The sequence below is a fragment of the Balearica regulorum genome, chromosome 4, assembly GCF_011004875.1.
Source record: "Balearica regulorum gibbericeps isolate bBalReg1 chromosome 4, bBalReg1.pri, whole genome shotgun sequence".
NCBI lineage: Eukaryota > Metazoa > Chordata > Aves > Gruiformes > Gruidae > Balearica > Balearica regulorum.
Genome location: NC_046187.1, coordinates 43,308,961 through 43,332,204, shown reverse-complemented (window position 1 = coordinate 43,332,204; position 23,244 = coordinate 43,308,961). Strand labels below are relative to the sequence as shown.

The 23,244-nt window shown below is 36.7% G+C and overlaps 1 protein-coding gene and 1 long non-coding RNA gene across 2 annotated transcripts in view; one reads left to right on the top strand and one right to left on the bottom strand.

Annotated features, from left to right (window-relative positions):
- The window catches only part of VEGFC (vascular endothelial growth factor C), a 79,363-nt gene that overhangs the window by 43,000 nt on the left and 13,119 nt on the right, over nucleotides 1–23,244 (top strand). The window contains exons 2-3 of the mRNA XM_075751925.1: nucleotides 14,655–14,868; nucleotides 16,250–16,440. Coding sequence (XP_075608040.1) covers nucleotides 14,655–14,868; nucleotides 16,250–16,440 — 405 coding nt within the window. The remainder of the gene's footprint in view (nucleotides 1–14,654; nucleotides 14,869–16,249; nucleotides 16,441–23,244) is intronic.
- The window catches only part of LOC142601746 (uncharacterized), a 56,786-nt gene continuing 49,423 nt past the window's right edge, over nucleotides 15,882–23,244 (bottom strand). The window contains exons 4-5 of the long non-coding RNA XR_012835335.1: nucleotides 16,876–16,993; nucleotides 15,882–16,062 (exon numbers count right to left, since the gene is read on the bottom strand). This is a non-coding gene — a long non-coding RNA (uncharacterized LOC142601746). The remainder of the gene's footprint in view (nucleotides 16,063–16,875; nucleotides 16,994–23,244) is intronic.

Below are 23,244 nucleotides of genomic sequence, written 5' to 3'. Positions count from 1 at the left end.
CTTTTTGTTTGTTTTTCACAGAATTTTTCTTGCTTCAAGTTTGGACATATTAATAAAAAGGTATAATTCTGCCTGCCAGTGACGTTTGCCTGACATGGAGCTATCAAAGAATTGAGATAGGGCTTTAGTGACTGTGATCTTTTGTATTGCCACTGGGCAAAGCTGTAGGAGCTGAAGACTCACAATATTGCTCCTTTTCCCATGTATTCCCTGCACTTATATTTGAATACTAGTTCTGGAAATGAGAAGTATCACGAAATGTTGCTGTTCACATAAGGAATGTCCATGTGCCATCCAATACCACCTCCAGGTGTGTTTAGCCCTAAGGAAGGTGCTGAATTTGCCAGCACTGGAGTCCGTGGGCAGAATCGGTAGGTGCAAGGAGCATCGTTGTACAGACAGTTGGTGCTGAGAGGCAGATTTTAATGCACGTGTGATTTGATCTTAAAGACTGTTGGGAGGAGTTTTAGGCGTTTTATGTAAGGAATGCTGAGGGAATGTTGGAATTAAGCTCAGGAAGCCAACTGCATACAGTTGCAGAGAACAGGGATCTGTCCTTAGATGACAAGTATTTGTTAAAAATCTTAAAAAGGCTGAGGATGGAAAAGATGTATCTGGACAATTCAGAGGGAAAGTATTTTCTGTTCTGTCTGCAGGCTACAAACTACCATGGCTTAGTGCAGGCTTTACTGAAAGAAGGTCAAAATAAGCCACACAAGAATTTCAATTCACAGAAAAGATACAGGTCTAAGTTTGGTTTAAAGATGTGCAGGGCTAGTTACCTTCCAAAAATTGGGTTATCCAGTTCTGATTCACGCCCTCCACGTGTGTGCTCCATGCTGCTTACAGACAAAATAACAAGGGAATACATCTTTCATTTCAATTACAGCAGTCTAGCCTTTGGACTGAATCAATCCGCCAGTTCTTGTTGTCCAGCCTCTCTTATTTGATGTCACCAAATACCATGATACTGAAAGAGTAGATGATCTCATGCAAAGCATCTACTGATCTCTGCAGCATCTGGCAAGTAGCTGTGCACTCTACTGATACTGTATATGTCAAGGGGGATGAGAGTATGATGGTCAAGCTGGTGCTGGAAGCCCAGAAAGTTAACGGCTGTTTCTGCACGTGGTCCAGACCTGACAGCACCTGTTGAGTGTAGGCTTGTGGCAGCGTCTCAAACTCTGCACTGAGTTTGCGTTCCTTATTTATCAGTAGGAGTTAAGTGCTCTTTTGCATTTAAAGTAAATAACTGATAAAATCTCCTGACTAGCATGTGCTTTTCAAGCATGAAAAATACTGGTGCGTACCTCGATTGGCAGTAACTGTTTCACACTGTATTGGAACACAATGTAACCTTGAAAGTGGACCCTATTAAACAGTATTCTGATCACTCACACAGAGATAGCAGAGAAACTGCAAAAGTTGAGCAGTGATTATGCATCTATTGCTTGCAACAAACTGGTGACTTTTTGACTGATTGAATATACTTTACCCACTGCGTCACTTTAGTTAATGTTTCTGATTCGCATGTAACCAATTCTTCATCTTTCATCTGCTGCTCAAAAAATCTTTTTCAAATGACAATTAAATTATACTGCAATGCATGTACACCAGAGGATGGAAATGAGCTATAGTTATATGTTTAACCATAAAAACATAGATAAGGGAGTATGATTTTTTTTTTTTTTTACTCTCTTAAAATGCTATAATTCACAGCTGTACAGAGAAGAGGCTTTGCTAATAGAAACCTGTTAGACAATCAGCCTCTCATAAGGAAAAAATAAGTCTGTGGACTCACAGCTTCTCAGCCTGTGGCACACAGTGAATGTGTTCTTCACAAATCAGAAATGAATAGTTAAAACTGAGGCAAACAGAAACATTTGATGCTGCTCAAAGACCAGCATAAGCTGGAGACCTCTGGCCTGGTTAGAAACACAGTCTATAGGAGAGTTTATCAGGTTTTTATTTTTTTTTAAAGCATTTAAGAACTAGAAAAAAAATTGTTTTAAAATCTAGATCTTTAACATGGCAATCAAAATGTTCAGTGCTTGCCAGTGCATCTTTCTAAATGATAGAACAAATATTTAAGTTTCTTCTTGACATTGTGCCCATGCATTTCTCTAACACAGATTTTATTTTTATTTTTCTATATGCATATCAAAGTGTTCTGCTACAACAGTGGAGAAGATACCACTATGAACATTATAGCCAGTATGGACCTGAGATAGGATGAAAAGTATGAGGGAGTTCAGAGGGTATGAGACCGTGAAGTAACATTTTCCTATGGTGAGACTAGTAAGTGGTTGGCTTTCTACCTGGACAGCTCTGGTTGGATTATTTTTGGTATTTTGCTTGAAATAGTTGCAGTATCAGAGGCTGAGTCTGTGATGTATAAAGTCTTTCAGCATTAACACTTTTCTCTTTAATCCAACAGAAAGTTTAGAATATAGCTGGTCAGGGAGCTCGAGGTAGCTACATTTTCACAAAGCCCCTGCCTGGGAGGGAATATTGAGCAAAAGCCCATTTCCTAAAAACTTATTTGGTATATACCTTGAGAAACAACAGAAAATTAATATGGATCGATAAAGTTATTAGACTACACTGTAGCACCCTGAAGCTACTTGACTTCCCTGTGATACTATCTGCATGAGGAGTTACAGTCTTATAAATTATATGTGTTGTCTTCTAACTTCATTGAACTGTTTTTGCTTTCCAGGGAGTCCACGGGCCAGGCGTTACTTTGGGAGAGGCTTTAGGAGCTGATCAAGGTTTTGAAAAAGGTTGCGCCATGTATCTGATGTATACAGTATTTCTTAAGGAAGCAAAGACTGTATCTAGGTGGTCTTTGTGGACCATATTAGAGAGCAAACTCCAGCCCCCAGGCCACTTGGGTATGGGTCGACCCTTGTTGATGCTGCCCGGAGCAGGCTGATCTCACGCACTTGGCATAGCAGTTTATATGGGTCCCCCTCGGCTCCCATATAACGTCTCTCTTTTGTTGTTTTGGAGCGTCTTTCAGTTTAGAGGGATTATTTTGTTGTTGGTTTTTGAGTATATGTTGGTTTGTAAATAGTCAAAGGGTGCGTTTCAGCTCCATGGAAAGGCGTTTGCAGAGCGTAATGCTGCGGGTGCCCGTTGCGTGGCGGAAGGGCTCGTTGGTGCCAGACCAGCTGGGATGCGCTGGAGACGAACTTGTGGCGTTTTGTGTCTGCACTGTTTGAAGCAGGCCCTTGAGTGAACCGTCTTGTCAGCTGTGTCTGGGTTTCCTCATGCGTTCAGTTTGGATGCAGAGAGACCAACAGGCCTGAACTGACAACATGGAAACACCCTCGCCTTTGAGTAGTACAGCTGGTCTGATAAAAAATGATAGCGTGCACTTTGTCTAGATTGTGGTGTTTGCATAATGATGAAAAAATGTTTTATGAACATATGTTATGGGGTAAACTAAGGAAGGACTACAGGCGACCTGATGTAAACATCTAAAAAACCCTTGGAATTGAGAATTAATCATACAAACATGCTTTGACAGGCAAAAATGTTTAGAGAAGTCAACACAAGCTATTATGGGCACTGGTCAGATCATCTAAAAGTCACTAGACTGCTTTAATAGGGAGCTGAAATGTAACCAAGAATTCAAGAAAAAGACTTTGGGGTAGGAAAAATACTGTCTTTGTGTATTAGCAGAATGAGTAATACGGTAGTTAGGTCAATAGGTTTTGAAAGCAAATTAGCATGTTTGAAATGAAAAATATAGCAGCAGTGGGACAAACATTGGCTGCCAGGTAACTGATTTTCAAAGTCTGATAGTGTTGACCATGGAAGAGCAAAAGAAAGTCAAGTGTAACAAAAAGAAACTGAGTTCTAAGGCTTTGGAAGGGTGAAAGACTTAAAAAGTTCAACATGATATTTAGGACTAGGAAAACTACAGACACTGCAGCCGTAGGGACTGAAACATACTACACACAGTGATGTATCGAGGCAATACTTAAGCTAGGAGGCGAAATCCTGTAATCCTCACTAAACAAAAATCCCATTGAAGTCAGTAGAAGATTTGGGTGAACAAGGAATGTATAACTGGGCAATTAGCAACAAACTTGCAGCCTGACCTTGACTGGGCCTTTGTGCCTGTGATTAACTGTACCCAGAGCATCTGGGCACATTTGTTTAAAGGCACAGTCAATATTAATGACATGTCAAAAAAAAAAAAAAAAAGCCAATCATTCCATAGTTAAGGTTCTAATGGATCCATATGACAAATGTGAATAATTGCAGAGAGACATATTAAAGCTACGCTTAAAATCAGAGTATTTTGGAATGGCAAAATTTTGCATTCTTTGTTCCTTTCCTTCTCAGCAAAACCAGGAATTTAATAGATACTGTTCTAGTTTTGCTTTTAATAATATAGGGTGACAGTTATGTGACTTCTCAGAAATGTAAGGCAGTAAGGGAGACTATTGTGTGGGATGTTAGAAATAACCTCCAGGTAAATTAATAAAAATATATACCAGTATCTGCCATATGTGTTTATAAAGCTACATTAATAATTGCTCTCCAAATTGTTTTAAAACTATTTCAATATGAAACAAAATGTTCTTAAAGTTTATTCATTTACATTTTTCCCCTCTTTTGCAATCCCAGTTCAAATAAAATTGAAAATAAACAAAACACTTTCTTTTGAAACAAAATTTAACTCAGCATACCAGAAATGTCATTCTCTCTGCTAGTTAGTCTAATGAGACATGTGTTCCCTGTGTCTGAATCTACGTTGTTTGAAAAGAGCTGCTGTCTCAAAGCGTTGAGGAAATTGCAGTTCTCAGTAAAAGAAATGCTAGCAACGTGCACCAGAACAGACAGAAATTGTTTTGTGGTCTGGTCCTGTAAGTGGTAACCTCAGTGACTACAATGGGCTCTTGGTATTAACAAGTCTATGTCCAAAATTCCAATTTCCAGGACTGTGATCATGCAAAGATGTGTGTGCTTCATGGTACTGACAATAAGCTGCTGGGAGAAAAAAGTCAAAAGGAATCCTTCTGCTACATTAATTTTGTGTGCACATAACTCCATCATGGTTTTATATGCAAATCCTAATAAATAATCTCTGCAGACTGACTTTGGGAAGAGGTTTCATATGCTTGAAAAAATACTGCCGTAAGGGTTGCAGGTAGTGCTAGAGAATTTGAAAATTGTATTCTGCATAAATTCGCCTGCTTTGACACTTTCTTCTGCTAAAATCTCAAAAACCTCTGGAACCTTTTATTTTGAGGAAACAATAATAGCATAGGATCTATTTTATTCAGTCTAGAGTTCTTTACTTTGATCTAATTGTTTCTTCCTTTTGTATTAGAATCCGTCATGTCGAGATGCGTACCTTTGCTTCTGAACAATAGAATCTCACGTTGCTCTGAGGCTGAGACTGGGCGTTAGGTTGTGCTATCCTGGTACTTAACCACCTTTTGCTCCCTTATCTCTTTCCACCCTAGCTCCCGTTTTCACCTTACAAACCTGATACCTGAGTTTGTTTACTTAAACTACTTCTGTTCAAGACTCTGTGACCAGGTGAATACAAAATGCAGTGATACAAACCCATTTTTTTCATAAAATAATTGTTTACTTCTAAGACCAGATAAAAAGCTTGACATGAGAAAATATTTCAGTATAACAGTAAGATTTATTCATGTGCTTAGCTTAATTTTAAACATGTTCCTTACATCGTTCCACAGGCTTTGAATAATTAAAACCTCTGTTCCCCTTTCTTCTGCTCTCTGTATGCTTCCTTTTAATATATGTAATCCCTATAAATCCATTTTCTTTTTCATTAGTTTCTGGCCCTGGATACAAATGCAGGCAACTCAGCAAGGTGATATAAGGAAAGTTTCAACTAATGTCACTATCGTGGCACTATTCAAGATGCAATATTATAACTTCCATCAGAAATTATACGTATTCTTGCAATGCAGCGGAAGTTGATGGCTCAGGACATACTTTGTAAATGTGTTCTTGCAAAAACTTCATTCTGCAGTCAAGCCTTCTTCAAAAAGTCTTCTGATAACATACTGTGTTCAGCATTGGATTACTCTGTGTCCTGTCAGTATAAATTAGGATCTAGTTTAATACTGCTGATGGTCCCTGACCCTTTTTAAGTAACATTACAGTACAATACGCTATTCAGAATAATTTAAGCCAAAAATAATGGGCAACGTGTATTTCTCCTGATTTGGTTGCATGAAAGGGAATTGTGACCAAGTCTCAATGTAGTTCTTGGATTTGCCATTCTCAAGGATTCTTTTGCCTTTCCCCATTTCTCATGCTTTGCTGACAAATCTCTTAATACCTGTCAGGTTTTTCATGGTACAATAAGCTTTCTCCTTCAGTGATACACAAGCATTACTTCTTTTTTTGTGATCAAAACCCCTTGTTGTTTTTTATTTTTCCTCCCCATAATTCAGAAGGGATGTGAAAGCTCCACGGAACTACTGATCTTTTATGTGGTAGTTGGCATTGAGGCTAGCCCATCAGGGAAAGCAAAGCTGCACCTTACGTCATTTTACCATTCCTGTAGGGAGCAACACCTCAGCTGCTGATGGCAGTCCCTGAAAGTGTGCAGCTGGTACAGGCTATTCAAACAGAGGAAGAATAAAATGGTATTCTTCCCTGCCACGCTATTCCATAGTTCTCAAATATTGATGTGTTAAAGTACGGTATTTTCTTGGGTTTAAATAATTTGCTCTTAATGGAACGTTACGGCTTTGCGTGTGGGTAAAGAATTTTGTTACTGTCTCTTGTTTTTAAAATGCTTTCAATGTAATGTTGTATTTAAAAAATTGAAAATAAATCTGCTTCACTTTGTACTGTTCTAATCCATTTGGTATTTTGGGATTAAGATTGGATAGTGCTTTTCTCTGTTGTCTGGCTATTTTTTCCCTGCAGCATCACACGGCAAGGAAAAAAGTATTGTAGACTCAATGTCTAAACAAGTGGGTTTATTTCTATATCACTTTGCTGTAACAGATGTCAAACGGTGATCCAAAGGATATTCAACACAGAATTTAGGAAGGAACAAATTTCAAATTTTCAAATCAGGGTGGGTACCAGTGGGTGAGAGTAGCAAGTCCTTTGCATTGTGTGCCTACCTCAGGCTAACAAAATTCAGACAATCTCTTTCTTTTGCCTGTGTTAGCAAAGAACCTTTACGTAAAATATTTGGGTAGTACTTTGACAACAATGATAAAAGCTTCTTCTGATATTTTGCTTATTAATGAAATCTCACAGTTTAATACCTTAGTTACCAGAGGTGTAGCTGTGCGATGTGTTAGTCTGGCTTGTTACTTTTGAGTTACCAAATAGACAGTTTTTAATGACTTGTCTAAAATGAACTGAAGAAATGTGATGCTAAATAAAATAATCAGAAAATAATGTAATTTTAATGGTGTACACTTAGAAACTTTAAAATTTAATAAAAAGCACAAGTTTCTAAGAGCCTTTATGTTTCTTTTTTCATATATACAGAACTTGTTTGTAATAATTTAAAACAAAGATTTTGCAGCTGGAATTGCTGTGTTATAACTTCCCCGTTATTCTTTGCTTTTTGTTGAGTTTTTAGTAGTGTATTGTGTTTATAGCTGGAATATTTGTTGAAATAGGCAATGTGACAAGGTAGGTGGTCTTCTAATTAATATTTCTGTACAGATCTGTAAACTGTGTAAGGCTTGTTTAACAATACAGAAATCATGTCCTATTAGATTAAGACATTTGTTTAGGAATAAAGTTCAACTTTTTCTTTGAAATCCAATTGATCTCGTTTCATGGCCTGTGAAATTATTTATTTTAAGAACTGCTTTAAAAGTATAATTAATTCTAGAAATTTCTGTGACCTGTTGCTAAATATTTAGACCACAGATTAATTGCATTGCTCAGGACTTCAAATAGCAATTTTAAAAACTCGGTGAAAAGGAAAATTCCTTAGTAGTGAGAGAAAATCTACAACAATGATAAGAGGTGATGTGTTCGTGTAATCTTTCTGTCCTATAAATGGCCTTAAAAATTCAAGAATAAACAAGAGCATTGAATTGAAAACTAAATACTCTCATCACAGTGAGAACACCCCATATGCTGTAGCCTGTGTGTTCAGCATGACTCAGAAATGTTCTTAAGAATGTGCAATTTCTTACTGCAGCTGTTAGCAAAACCTTTTTGTACGTATCATTGACATATAGGATAAAAACACTACATAAACATTTCTGAAGCCCATCACTTGATATGTGGCCAGAATGCTTCCTTCTCACTAATTAAGGTCTAGGATGTCTTTGTATAGCACACCTACTGTGCTCAAGCAGTATCTCAGAATGGGCTGGCATTCAAATTAAAATAAAGGGGTTGTCCCTTACCTTTCCATTTAGTAAATCTCTGCTTGATACTGAGAAGTGTTTTTAATTCTTGCTGCCTGTGGTACATCTGCTGAAGTGATGACAGATAATTGCAGTGTTACGGTGTTAATAGTTTTCTTCAAAACCTTTCTCCATATTTGTTTGCTTTTACTGACAAAGCTAATGGCAGTCGCTAATAAAAGTAATTATAATACCCGTGAAAGCTCACTAAAGACTGAAAGTAAACAATTTTCTTATGACGGCCTTGTAGTTTATTCTTATGTACTGATTTTAATGAGATCCGTCTGACTATTGGAAAGGAAACAAAAGCTTGCAGGGTATTTAAAAAAAACACAGCAATATTCAAACCATTTTGAAAAATTGCCTAACTGCTGTTTTATCATTTTCTGAGTGAGATCTTATAACCAGTTAGAGTTCAATTCCTAAGTAAATTTTCAGAATTCTGTGGTTCACTTTCTTCAACGTTAGTTAAAAGATGCTTAAAAGTCTTCAAAATGAACACATTGTTTTTATAACATATCAAATTCTACAGAACTGCCCTGTGGCATCAACCCATGTGCCTCGTAGTCGGGGCGCATGCAGTTGGCACCAGAACCTCGCAGGCTGCAGGGGTTGTGTTGCAGGGGGCACTGGCGTTCCCATGCTGCTTGCCGTCTCCTTTCCAGCAGATCATTGTACATGTTAGCCACCTTGATAACCCATTAATCGTCACAATGTTGTCCTTTGTTTTTACTTTACAAATGGATTTTACTTACAAGTGGTTACCCCTTTCTTCTGGTCATACACCTAGTCACAGTGATCCTGGCATTTGTCACCACTGATCGAGGATAACCACTGTCTGAGGATAACCAAGAAAATAATACACAAATCTCATCTGGTACAGATTGCACTGCCTGATGTCTCCAAGATTTAATCAGATGTAAGCCTCTCGGCAGCAATAATCCGAATCCTTATGATTCCCACTCTATTTGTGATGCTAGCTGGAAGGTTCAGTATGAGTCTTTGAATCAAGTGAAGAATGCAGATGCACTTAAACAGCAAATCGTTATCCCACAAATTTCCATGACTGCTGTGCAGCCTTTGACCTTTAATTTGTGGGCTTCTCTAATGTGAGCTCCTGAATAGTGAATCGAATCTATTGATAACGGGCTTGATTTTCGTAATTTATTTTGCAATTATGGCTTGCTGTATTCTTGGAAAAGGTCTGCAGGGATTTATGAGCACAAGTTGAAGGCTACTGCTGCGGAAAAAATGCAAATTTTAAAGATTGGGCTCAAGTGCATGAGTACAAAACTTTTTCTGTTACAACAATCTAGTTGTGAAATTGCTTCAAAAAAGGTCACAGATATTCAGGGTCTGGCTAAGGTGCTACCAACCTCTTTCTCAAAAGTGCTTTCCATCATAGTCAGGAATGGTGGTTGTTGACGTTTTTTCCCATTTCTATGCACACATGTGTGCATGTCTAGATTGTATGGATTCCTCTCATGGAACGGTGACATTACTGTCTCTAATTGTATCAGATATCCTGTCACCTAAGCAATGTTTTAATTGCCCAGGCTCATAGAAACCTTGGAGATCTGGCCATCTAAGACGAGCTTCTAAAGCCAACAGAGCAGGGAGTTGCTCTAGAAAGCAACTCAGGCGATTTTTCTCTCTTTGCTTCCCAGAGAAATCAGACTCAAATAAAAAAAAAAAAGATATTTTCATAAGTAATTCCCACTGAATGTATGAAAGTACTGGCATTTTATTAGGAAACATTGAGAACCATTCAGGAATACAGGTACTTGAGGAACAAGCACAAGCCAAGAAGTTTCAGAACCTCAGTAGCAGCTAAATGTTTGACTGAAAGACCAAACATAAGTGCCATGTGCAAATCTATAATCTTGGATATTTTTTCCAGCATTTTCTAAGAATATCTAAATAAAATACTATCTGAAAAATGCTGACTTGCATAAAAATTGCATTTCCCTTAAAGTGGAAATTTTAAACTACCTCAGCTTAAACAATTGTACTTATAAACAGGAGAGCAATATTAAGTACCATAAGCCTAGGATGATTATCTAATAGTTTATGCAAAACAAATGCGATGTGTAATACAGAAGTGAAACTTCTGTAGTCTTAAGCATATCCTCACAGCCAATATCTTTTTCTTTATTAAAAAATTTTCTTTCATATCTTTCCGCAAACTCATGTGTTTTTCCTTTCCTTTCCACTTTGTACATTCCTCCTCTCCACATCCCCCCATTTATTTGTTTTCTTTGCCTGGTGTTATTCTTTGTATTTAAAATAAGGGAATGACTAGAGGTCACTTTAAACATAATATAGCTCAGACTGCTGTAGTGTTACCGCTTCACTTCTGTAATACACTGTTATGTTACTATATTGAATGGTAAGTTAAAAGTTTGCAACTGTGGACAGTCATTCAATTTTACTAGTGACAAATTGGTGCATATAAGACAAAAATCAGAGCTATTCTAGCATGATTGTAGGGATAGACAAAAAGTTGAATTTAATTCTTAACTATAGCTAAGATATTTAATTAAGATATTTTCTTTTTTTACTGGCATCAACTTCCAAAAACTAGCAGTGAAAAACATGAAAATTGCAATAAAATACTATGCAAGTGAAATGTTTATACATACTTTTCTTTTGTAATATTTCCATTTGCTTGCGTGCTGTTTGTTTCAACATTTGGATTTAACTACTTGATTCTTAATACATTTCAGTCAGTCAATAAATACAGTATATAAGCATATTAAAATGGAGGGGGTGAGAGACAGCATTTTTCTATTAAGAATTGTCAACAAAATCCTTGAAAATGAAACGAGCTGACAACTATAATTGGAGCAGATGCGTAAAGTACCGTTATAGCACATTGCACCATCAATTATGTGTCAAGCATGCTGCCAAATATTAAGTGTTCTGACCTTTGTTATTAATAATAGAGGCAGACACTGGGGACATGCGAAAGACAAATAATGTAATGCGTGGAAAATCTATTATAAATTTGGTTTTGTTAATGGATATAGAGCCTATTTGGTATCCTGCGCCTCCCCTTGTAAGCTATAATTTTATGAAAAACTGGACATACCGTTTAGTGGAAAGCCATATTGTGCAAAACATACTTTGATAGACTAAAAGTTCCCTAAGTTAAATAAATAATAATGAGAGAGTGCTTGTCATCAAGCTTTACTGTTTTTTTTATATGTGTATTTGTCTTTTTCCCTCCTTGGGAAATAGCATGGAAGAAGTGAAATGAGGCAAGTTTGTCATTACTGTATTCACCATTCCTTCTTGTATTTTGCTCAATATCATCTATCATCTTGCAGAGATTGGCTGGTCAAAGGCTTAGTCAATGTCTTTCTCCAGAATATAGCTTCTAGTATTTTTAGGTGATCATGTAGGACAATGTCGATAATATGTAAAAATGATAAAAGCAGTAGAATGGGCAACCAAAGGGCAGCGATAAATCCTTGTGAAGTGAGTGGTGATCAGAAGAGGGGAGAGAACAAAAGCCCTCTAGTGATCAAGTTGGTTTCCCACAGTATATTTGGAAGTTTGAATTTAAGCCAGCTTTACAAGCAAATGACTTTATTAAACTAAGTACAAAATAATTCTGATGCAGTAATGATGATTCATATTTTAAAAGAAGTAATTATATTTATCTGCTCCAGAAATTGTTTTCCTTTTGTTCATTTTAAGTGAGCACTTCAGGTTGTAGGCAGTATTCTCTATCCTTCACATACTCTGGCCCATGGAATATCCAGGAAGAAATGTATTTGAAACAATACTTTATTAAATTAGATACGATACTTTTAATAAAGCCACCCATTTCTTCATGTTTTGACTTTTTTCATACATATTTTATATATATATACACCAAATTTTCTGTCCAGCTAGAAAGACATGACTTAATTTCCTAGCCAAAGAGGATTTCATCAACAGACATTATTTCTAACAAATGTAATTTCTTTGCTGCTCCATAACCTTGACTTCTTATCAACTAAGTAATTTGAGTTTCAGTACTTAGTTTTCTGATAATCTAGGCCTGTACCTCAAATATCTGAAACAGCCAACATGTTGTCTATGGTGGGCTGCACAGGCTTTGAAGTGATTCATCAAAAGTTGGTGAACCTTTGGTTGGATTCTCTTTTCATGTCACCCCCATGATCTGCTGGTACCTCCTAGGATCAGCTGCTAGGTGACTAAACAGAGTTTCCATTCCAGTGCCTTTTACATAATGGCCTGGCATCCAGCCTTGTGACAGGATGTGCACGCCATGACCTCCCGTGCCAGGCGTTATTCCCATCACGTGGCGGGCACGCATCTGCGACGCTGGCGTTTACTGCTTCCCGTTTCTCAAGGGGCATGTGCTGCAGCGCTCTCAGGAAACAGCCCAGCAGGAACAAGGGTACTCAAACCCTGCTCTTTTCACCTCTTGAGAGAGATAAAAGCAAGCAGACAGAGGCCGAATTAGTTGTTTGTTCAGCTTGGATTTTTGTCTGTGACCCACTGATTGAGAACCTGTGTGGCATCCTGCAAGGAGCGTTGGGGTGGTGGGGAGCGAGATGCTCTATGTTGCCAGTGAATTTGAAGGCAAGGCCCCAAGATACCGCTTGCTGGGTGGCTGGGCTCAGAGATGACCCTTCCTATGGAGGCAAGGAAAGAGATGAAGCCCTGAATGAGCGCGTTTCTGAGACTGAGAGCTTGATTATTGAAATCTCCCAGGACAAAGTAGTCCGTCATGACACTGTGGTTAGCGAGGCTTCAGTGAAAACTTTTTTTTTAACTTCATAACACTTTGACATATAAAATGATTTTGAAATCCGTATTAGCTTTGGCTTCTGTGTTTACCTGTGTTTATGAAATTGAGTTCTGTGAATCTGCCTTACCCTGAGGTGTTTCTCCCATATTTGACACCTGATAGAGAAGTGGATGCGCCAGCATGTGCCATGTTGTACCCTTTTAGTTGTTTGTGAGACAAGGAGCAGTTTTGGTTCAGGTGAGCTGGTTCGGAACTGGTTGTTTTACTCGTCCAATGTTCAAAATCACTGAACTGAAAGAATTTCTTTTTTGTTAGTCGTGGAGTTTGATAAGGAGTCTTAAATTCCAGTCTCTGTAGTTTCTTATTTCTGGCTTTAGACACACGTTTTACTCTGTTACAGCCTCGTGTTTCTTGGGACTAGAGCAGCAATTTTGTAGTAACCTGTAGAGTCTGCAGCCAGTTGCTTGACACTGTTACAAAGCGTACCTCTATATTTTGTGTCTCATACTGCCATCTAAGGGCCACATAGGCTGAGAAGGTGGCGAAAGGTTCTTCAATACTTCTCTTTCTTCTTAATGCCCTTCCCTTTGAAAGGTCAGCAATTCACGGATGAGAAGGGTGGGCAGGGAATAACAGCAGTCCTTTGATGCAATATGTTGTTTCATCTAAGAGGATAAAGGAATCTTCCAGATAAGTGAGAAATTAGAATGTAAACCTCCGTCGTTGTCTTTAAGGAAAATGCAATTGCAATGAGTTTGTGTAAAAGCCAGCAAATAAGAAAGCAAGGTTACAGGATTTGAAGCTACTCTTGAAACAACAAGTTAAAGAGGTGTAGTGCTTAGAGTCCTGAAGAGTTTCAGGGGAAACTCTTAGCAGTGAGGGAGCGTACAGTTCAAATTCTTAAAGGTACCAAAGTCCTTGACTCCTACTGATTTAAGGATTAGTGCTTTATAAAAGAATTTGGTTATTGAGATTTCCCCTATAAAGGTACAAAATAACATGAATTATTTTCTTTTTTTTTTTTTTTCCTAATTTCACCATTTTTGCATTTCTGGATGTTTCAATTTTCCTGGAGTAAGGGAAATTGGGCAAAAATTTGGTGTTACTTTAATAGTATGTGATATTAAATAACATGAACTTCATTTAAATATTTTGGGGTTTAAGCATTCAAAATTTTATTACGAAAACTTTTCTTTCCAGAACAAAAATGCTTTTTTCTTTTTCTTTTTTTTTAATCTACAAACTGTACTTGTACAGGCTTAATGCCTTTCTCACACAGATGTTTTGAACTACGAGTGTAATAAAGCATTAGTGGTAGAAGCAAAACATTTCAGTATTTGTCAATATAGTACTCTTGGCACTGAGTGACAAAAGCAGGTTTTGTAACGAGGACCCCTTTGAACACAACTTTATTTTACAATGTTTGAGTTGTTTTTCAGGCTAGTTTCCAGCAAACCTTGTGTAATAGAGAAAGTAATTAATCTTGTGTGTTACTTTGACAGGCTCATGCAAGCAAAGACCTGGAAGAGCAGTTGCGGTCTGTGTCCAGTGTGGATGAACTCATGACAGTACTTTACCCAGAATACTGGAAAATGTTCAAATGTCAATTGAGGAAAGGAGGTTGGCAACACAACAGGGAACACTCCAGCTTTGACACAAGATCAGATGATTCCCTGAAATTTGCTGCAGCACACTATAATGCAGAGATCCTGAAAAGTAAGTACAGGAACAAAACACGTTCTAACAGATGATAAATTAAAACCCAAAGGCTTGACAGTTGTGTCAAAAATATTTGGAAATCAGTAAACCACACAGTGGCTATAAAAGAAAATCTTTGACAGTCAACCTTCCCTAATGAAATAAATTGCTCTGGAGAAGTATTTTTGGTACATCCATTGTAAGAAAGATACAGACTACTTTCTTAGCTCAGTAGATATAAGAAGTTAAGTGTTTGTCTTCAGGTATAAGGAATCCTGCTTTGCAGAGGCTGTAATGATTTTGCAGAAAGCAAAGAGGACACTAATAGTTGGATTCATTGAACTATTTCTGCTCTTTTTCTGCAATTACGTCATGGCTGGTAATGCTTTCTTCTTTTACATGTTATTGCTTTAGGAGGCCAAATAATCCACTTGTACCTTTTTCCTGTTACAAGAGGGCAGTTGTCATGATGTTATGCTGAAACCAGAAACAAACCAACTTTGAAACAAGTATTGCAGTACCCCTGAGTGTTTCAGATGGCCTGGATAAAAATGTAATTAGCTTACAGTTAAGCAAGTGCTTGCAGCTAGAGGAACAGAGGATTTATAGTGGGGGGTGTACTTTTTGACATGATACTGGAAATAATGTACCTTAATGGAGACTTTAAGGTAGGTGAAATTTCCATTTTCTCTGAGTAGCCTACCAAAAACTGGCTCCAAGAGATAATAAAGGGCCTGTACAGCTGCAAGTCTCATGGCTGTGTAGTGTAAGATTGCATTTGGAAAACAGCTCTGTAACACTATGTAAAATGTTTGCCCACATTTGCGTGGGTAATCTGGGCACAAATACCACCTTTCAGATTAAATCATATGGTGTACATAATTGCTAAATAATAACCTTTTTCTTTAAATTATACTCTTGTAGTTAACTAAGTAAACATTCAAATTAATTTCACATTAAGTGTGTAGGCATCAAATGTAATGTTTTTAATATATAGTATCCAAGCAAAGGACAGTGTGGGACCGGTTAAAATTACTTTGTGGAGATTTGCAGTGCTCCTTTATACTTCATTCAAGGTGATACTTACCCCAGGCAAAGGAGAAAGGATATGTATTGCTTTAGCTGTGGATGTCGTAAGATCTACCCAACCTTGTTAGGTTCCCTCTTGGCTCCACTGTGACTTTTCTTCTGCTTCATGACAATATGTCACATCTCTATGAAGAAGAAAAATTAGCTAGAAGTTAACATACAGAGATACATATTTCACTGAATAAAGGGTGTGACTAGCAATGCATGTTCTAGTTCTGAACTTAAAAAAAAAATCCTACTAATTTACTGTAGGAGAGTATTGTTTTAAACAGTTACTTTATAACACATGAAATTCCCTATAACTTGGCAGGTATTGATACTGAATGGAGAAAAACTCAGTGCATGCCACGTGAAGTGTGTGTGGATGTGGGAAAAGAGTTTGGAGCAACTACAAACACCTTCTTTAAACCCCCATGTGTATCCATCTACAGATGTGGAGGTTGCTGCAATAGTGAAGGACTCCAGTGCATGAATATCAGCACAAATTACATCAGCAAGACAGTAAGTTCTCATACTTATTACAGTCCAAGTGGTCCTTGCAATTCCATTTATGATTATGCATATCTTAAACTTTGTTATTGCTACTACAAAGAAGAAAAAAAAATCAATTCCAGAATACATAGAAAAAACAGCTGAAGAGACTACTGCGTGGAAGAAAATGTTTAACACACTTTTTCTCAATTTATTTATTTGTGGGGGGGAGGGGAGTATCCTGTTCTCAATTTTGAGACTATCCATGAAACTTAATTCCTTCTTGGTTGTTTTTTTTCCATCTACCATTTGCCTGCTGTATGAGGCAAGGACTCTCTGGAAAACTACCCTGTGTAATTTACTAGTGAAGACTATTTTAGGTCATATACAGACAAGATACATGTTGCAAGTAAAGCCTTTTAAGAACTAAACTTTACTATATTAAGAGATACTAGTATAGTGTACCCATTTGTTTTGTTTTAATGCCTCTTCCTCAGGTCTGTGTGCAGTTTTTATTCTTCAAGTTCAGGGGTAGTGATCAGGTAGGAGTGTGCAGAGATTATGCATTGAGCCTGTGAGCTGCCTTTAAAGGAAAACATACATGCATAATTCTGTTTTAAGTAGCTATAGCAATTATCACATTATCTTACAACATTTCCCTCAAAAATAATGTAAAAATAGCCATGCTTCAAAACATTTGCTAGGGTATTTTGCTTTTGTTACAGTATTTGATAAGTTTTTTGTTGGTTGGGGGCTTTTTTGCTTTTTACCTCTTTCTGATGCTTTGAAGAAAACTAATTTTAGTGTAAATCTTGCTTCCTTTTCAACTAGATTCTTCTAGCTGAAGATGCAGTACGTGTTTATAAGGAAGATACACAACTGCATAGCCAATGATAAAATCATAGTCCATTGAAATGTCATTCTTTTATCATGAAACTTCTTAGTGCTCTGAGCCTTCTTGAAAGGGGATTAGGAAAAGGGGTGTAAAGAAAACAGGGGGGGAAAAAAAACCCCTCATTTTTAAAAATACATTTTCTATCCTCATTTCTTACCAAATCTGTCTGAAATGGTATATTCTACCAAGAATTTTCAATCCTAAATTTAAGCTAGTGGTAGAGAGCCACACAGCACAGGAATGAATAATGTAACTCAAATAGCTTAAACAGGGAAAACTACAACACTGATTTTGTTCAAGCGCATAGTTATGCCCACAAACAGCTGTCCTAGTTCCACTTGCTTGAAAGATGCAAATATAATTTTCATGTTATAAACCAAGAAATATGACCTTTTTTTTGGTGGGGGGGATGACAACATGTATTTATAAAGTTTATCTTACTGGAATAAAGGATGATCTAGTTACAGAGAGAGTTGTTCCATTTAGCACAGATTTACTGGTCTTTGAGCACCTTATCAATTTGGGGTAAATAATCCCTTTCTATTCATCTTTATGTTCATATCTATTGAGTGAAGTAATATTTTTTTCTGTCTAGTAGAAAATGTTTAGTACTGAGTTTCTTTTTTAAGTTCTTGATGTCATTGGTGATGATATGATATAGGAGTAATTAAAGATTTGAGAGACTCTGGAAAGGAAAATGTTAACGGACATTTAAAGAAGAAGAAGAGGCAATAGCGTTGTTTTGTTTTCTGACCTATTTTGTAAAAGCAAGCAATTTAATCTCTGAGTTTTCTATCTTGCTTCTGCTTTCCAGTTTTATCTGGTCCTTGACAGAATGCAGTTTTAAAAAAACCTTATAAAGGAAGAGAGCTATAGCTATATCTCTTCATCTGTCATCATCTCAAATCTTTTTAAAATTATGTGACCACAGCTTACCCTATATCAGATGAGAATTAGGAAGAAAAAAGTATTGGATTCAAGACCCTTCTGTGGAATTCAGGTACCCTACACAGCTATTTTCACTACTGTTTTCCTTTTATTTCCTGAATTAAATGAGAACAAATGGTTAGTAACCAGGCATCTTTTGTTTTTTCATAAGTCACCATTTTTGTAGCTTTATTTTTGGTGCATAAATTCCATAAGATAACTTCATGCTGTTCACCCTGCAGAAAAAGTGCTTAATAGGAAATTAATTTCTCAGCTGGAGGTCTTACTGTGAGGGGAAGCTCTAGCATTGGTTCCAGACATTAAAATCTAAAGAAAGTTGATATCAGCTTTCATCAAAATTAAAGAGAAAAGAGCTAAGCATCGAATTTATTTTCATGCATAGCAAGTAATTGATTGGCAGGAGAATGGACTATAGGTCAGATGTTCCCAGATTGGCTTGTGGAACACTGTGGTGGTCCAGAGAGAGGTCAGAAGTTCTCAAGTTCAGGCTGTGTTCCTCCTTTCTACCTACTTAACTTTATTAAAAAATAAAATAAAATAGAAAAGTATTCTGCATTGCTTTTAATACCATTTTTCCCCAAAAACTGTTTCTATAGTTGCTAATGGGTGTTTAATCATGATTGGGGTATGAGACAGTTTCTTAATTAAGACGTAGTTCGAGGTCTGTGAAAACATTTGAGGACCCCTAGGCTAATTCATAAAATGCAGTAGATCTTTTTCTTCTCCTTGATCTGTGACACTGCAGTAGCCCAATTTCCTGAGTGATGGTTTCTCTAATAAAGATCTATGGGGAAGGTGGTTGGTTGGTTTTTGGTTTTGTGGTGTAGTTGTGTTGGTTTTCTCTCTAATTCGTTTTTAATCAAGCAGCAGTTCTGTTTCCATGACATGAGTAATTCAACAGCAGTGACAAAGATTGGAACTACCTGGTGCAGCAACAGTCTGTCCCTCATCTGTACTTTTTTATGCCCCACCTATAGGTACTTGCTTATAGGTCGAAAGGAAGCAGTGAGAGATGTCGAAGAGCCATCTCATTCCAGTCTTCCTCTTGGTTGGCAGGATGGACATTTTTTTGGCTTCTTTCAGATCATTTGATATAAAGGTCCTAAATCTTCTTGTTCATGGTTACAGTAATAGTCCCTCAAGGGAAAACATCTTTCCAAGCAGTTTGAAATTAGATTTAGAGGAGCTTTTCTCACAGGAAACAAGTTAACAGCTTGAAATTGTTTGTCATATTTGAGATGTACATGGTGTTCCTTTACACAATTTGGAGATGCATATGTCACAAGAATTTTCAGTAGTTTTGAACTTTAGCATTTAAGCCTTTTCCCATGCATTTTTCTATGTTAGATTGATGATTGTAATGATATGGTAGGTACTATTAATAGTGGGAGATATATCAGTATAATTTCGAAATGGGTTTTTCTGTTAAAATTTCTGGAAAAAAAAAAGTTACTCAAATATGAAAAGATAGAATAAGGAACCCAAGCATATTTAACAGATATAAAGTATGTTATATCAGATAAGTTACCTGTTGTTGTATTACACATCAGCCTTGAAATACTATTTTTTTCAAAAAAGTTAGATAGTAAAATATATAATTATGATGTACCACTTCTCAAATAGTTTATTTTCACTCTTTCTGGTATAGAGATGTTTAGAGTTTTGAAATCAAACAGTCTTATATCCTTAGCTTAAAAATCTCTACAGACACATTGTGCTCTGTTGCACTGGTTATATTTGGCTGGCCTTACTGACACTTTAGGAAATGCAAAGATCACAAGTGATAGAAACTGAGCATAAATCAATTTAAGGGAAGCTTGCCAAAACAAACCACAGTCCATCAGAAGAATATAGTGTAGTTAATGTATATCTAGGAAAAAAATCATACATAAATCCTATGTTTGAAAAGTATCAAGAATGATAAGCTTCCCTCATCCTGATGTGAAAATAACAGTTTTGATTATAATTCACAAGTCAGTAATCACAATAATAATTTTATGTATGCTGACACAATGGAAATTGGTACATATGATGATAGTGCTGAATAAACTAATTTAGCCACTGAAGCAAAGAAATACTTTATATAGAAATCACCATTTTTTTCTGGAAAGTATGGCATGAAGTCCTTCCAGTCTAAAGAAGGAGCTGTCAACGCAGTGAATCAAAAATACATGTCTTTCTAAGGATCAGTGAGGAGAAATGTATGGGAAATTTTTTTGCAGGAATTTTGATAGTGCTTTTGGTCAAGCATTCAGAGATTCCTGTCTGCTATTAGATTTTTTTAATTTTTTAAATTATTTTTTTAAGGAGCTGAGCGCTCTGGGTTTTGGGCCAGAGTCTGGTCCCATTCTCATTTCTGTTCTCCACTTCAGCTCTATAAATGGCTAAAGGACGGGCACTGAAAAGAGCCTACTACAGGGTGGCTGGACCATGCAGCTCTGGCCTGGAAACTGTTGCAGGGATGGCTGAAGAAATAACAAGGTTGCAAAGATGGTGGGGCTGGTGCCCTTGGCATCACTGTAATTGCAGGTTGTGGAGTGCCAGAGGCCAAGTCTGGTTGCACTGAGCAATTCAGAGACACCTTTGCCCGATGTCCTCTTGCTGTGCTTCTCACCTGAGAAGTACAGTACACAGAGCATATGCACTGATTTTCAAGGATTTAAAAAACTGGTATGTAAAAGAATGAAAATCCAGGGAAAAGAATTGTTCTTAGTTGCACACATGACTGTAAAAGTGGTCTAATTCCTTTGTATTAGTCTGAAGAGTTCTTTAATTATATACCTGTCTGTACCTGGGAGGCAGAAAATACAAGCTTAAGAAGCTGATGTTCAGGTCTGCAGGATATGCTGCCTTTTAATTTTGGCTGGTGCAGAGGAACAAAGGTTAAGTATTAACTCTAAAATACATCTTATTACAGTTTGTGTAATCCAAATCTAGAAGAAAAATGACCTTCCTTCATTTTTTAAAGATGAACAGTTCAAGTTTGGCTAGTTTGAAAGACAGATATCAAGTCATCTTGATAATGGTCAGTGGGAACTACAGAAAATACATCTCCTTTAAAAATAATTTAAAAAAAAGTCCTGCAACCAAAACTTTTTCCTTTTTTTTTTTTTTTTAAAAATCCATATAGTACCAATGACTGTCATGTTTTTAGCACACAATCTCTATTTAAGCCATTTACTGTACAAGTCTCTTCAATTTTTTTAATGACACAGAAAAACGGGGAATAAGCATTTATAGTCGCATATAATCTTGTTCAATGGTAAACAACTCTAGCGTAAGTAGCCTAATGTTAAGGTTATCCAATATACTGTATTGTCATTCTCAGCCTAACTTTGCTATTCTTCAACAATAGGGATTGAAATTTTCTCCACCTGACTCAGCTTGATGTGTTGCCTTTACTTTTTAGGTTTTTTGCTTTAAAACCTCAGCACAAGTGGACCAGACTTAGATCAGGGTGAGAAAGAAGTGTATATGGCTTTATTGTTACAAACAAAAATTGGGATTTTTTTTTTTTTTCTCTGAAAAAAATTTCATGTTCCTTTATTTTAGGTAAAGGATATGATACTTATTTGTTTGTATTATGAATGTGTGGTTTGTTACCTTTGAGACAATTTGCATACTTTTAAGTGTTAAAAAAAGACCTTGGAATTTTTGGGATACCTGCATTTCTTTGTAACTAGAACACTTTGTAACTTGGAGCTGAACAAAAATCAGAAGCAGTTTCAGATCTAGACACCTAAATCCCATCTTCTAGGGAACTTTTAACTTTTGAGTATTTGCCTCTAACTCTAACAATACTCATTTATTGTACTTTAATTTGCTGTTTAATGTACTATAATTACTAACATTTTTCTGATAACTGTGAGCAATAAAAGGTCTCAATTTTGACAAAACTGCCGTAATCCCTGCTACTGTCAGATCTCATGTTCTTCTGGGGGTTGAAGTCGTTCTTCGCAGTATTTAGACCTGAATGTCTGTCTTTGGGCATTGGACCCCAAGGAACAGATCTGAAGGAAAAGTCTTTTACCTGTTGCCTGTAGTGTGAATGTGTGTGATTTTTGCTATGATTTGAAGCTGGGAGGGAAGAGAAGATTTGGACCTCTAAGAATACAATAAAACTAATCCTTTACTGAATGAAGGATCAGGCAGAAATATAAGCCATCTGATCTCCCAGAAGAGGTACCCATATGGGCAATGTGGTACCAGCAGTAGTACCCACAACCAGCAATGTTGCTAGAAAAGAAGGAAGTCAAAAAACAGCCTCATACACAGATGTTACGGTGCATTTCTCTTAGAAATATCCTTTCTAGATACCGACATTTGGTGGTTACATGTTGCCAAACATGCCCTGTAGTGACAACAGATGTTGAGCTTATTGTTCTGTTGGATGAGGAAGATAAACAAGAAATAAATTAAAGATGTTAACAAAAGCAGAAAGCATTACACTAGGTCAGATCTTACCTAATTTGAAATTATTTATTAATATAATAATTCAAACCCAGCTTATGTATGTTGAGAGTTTATTCACTTACGCTTAAATAGCTTTATTTGATTTAGTGATGCTGCTATCACAGCTGAGAGCAGAATATAGATTTTCTTTGGAATGGATCTTATTTTAAAATACCAGAGGTTATTTAAACTGAATATCAAATATAACTGAGTATCAAATATATTTTGTGACTATTTTTCAAGAATTTATTTCTTGTGAAATCTCGATATATTTTCATTATCAGAAGAGAAGAATAAATATCTCCTTTTTCAGTATGCATCAGAATATAGTATCCTAATAGCACGACAGACAAAAGTGTAGGAAGAACAAATCAATAATTCCAACCTCAGTATTTCACTTCCATCATTTCCATTAATGAAAATAGATCTAGTTTATATTCTTTTCAAAATGCTAGTTCATGTATCATCATAGGTACTTTCCAAAAGTGAGGGCTAGAAATGTAATACCAAATATAATATAAGCTCTGACATAAATAGTT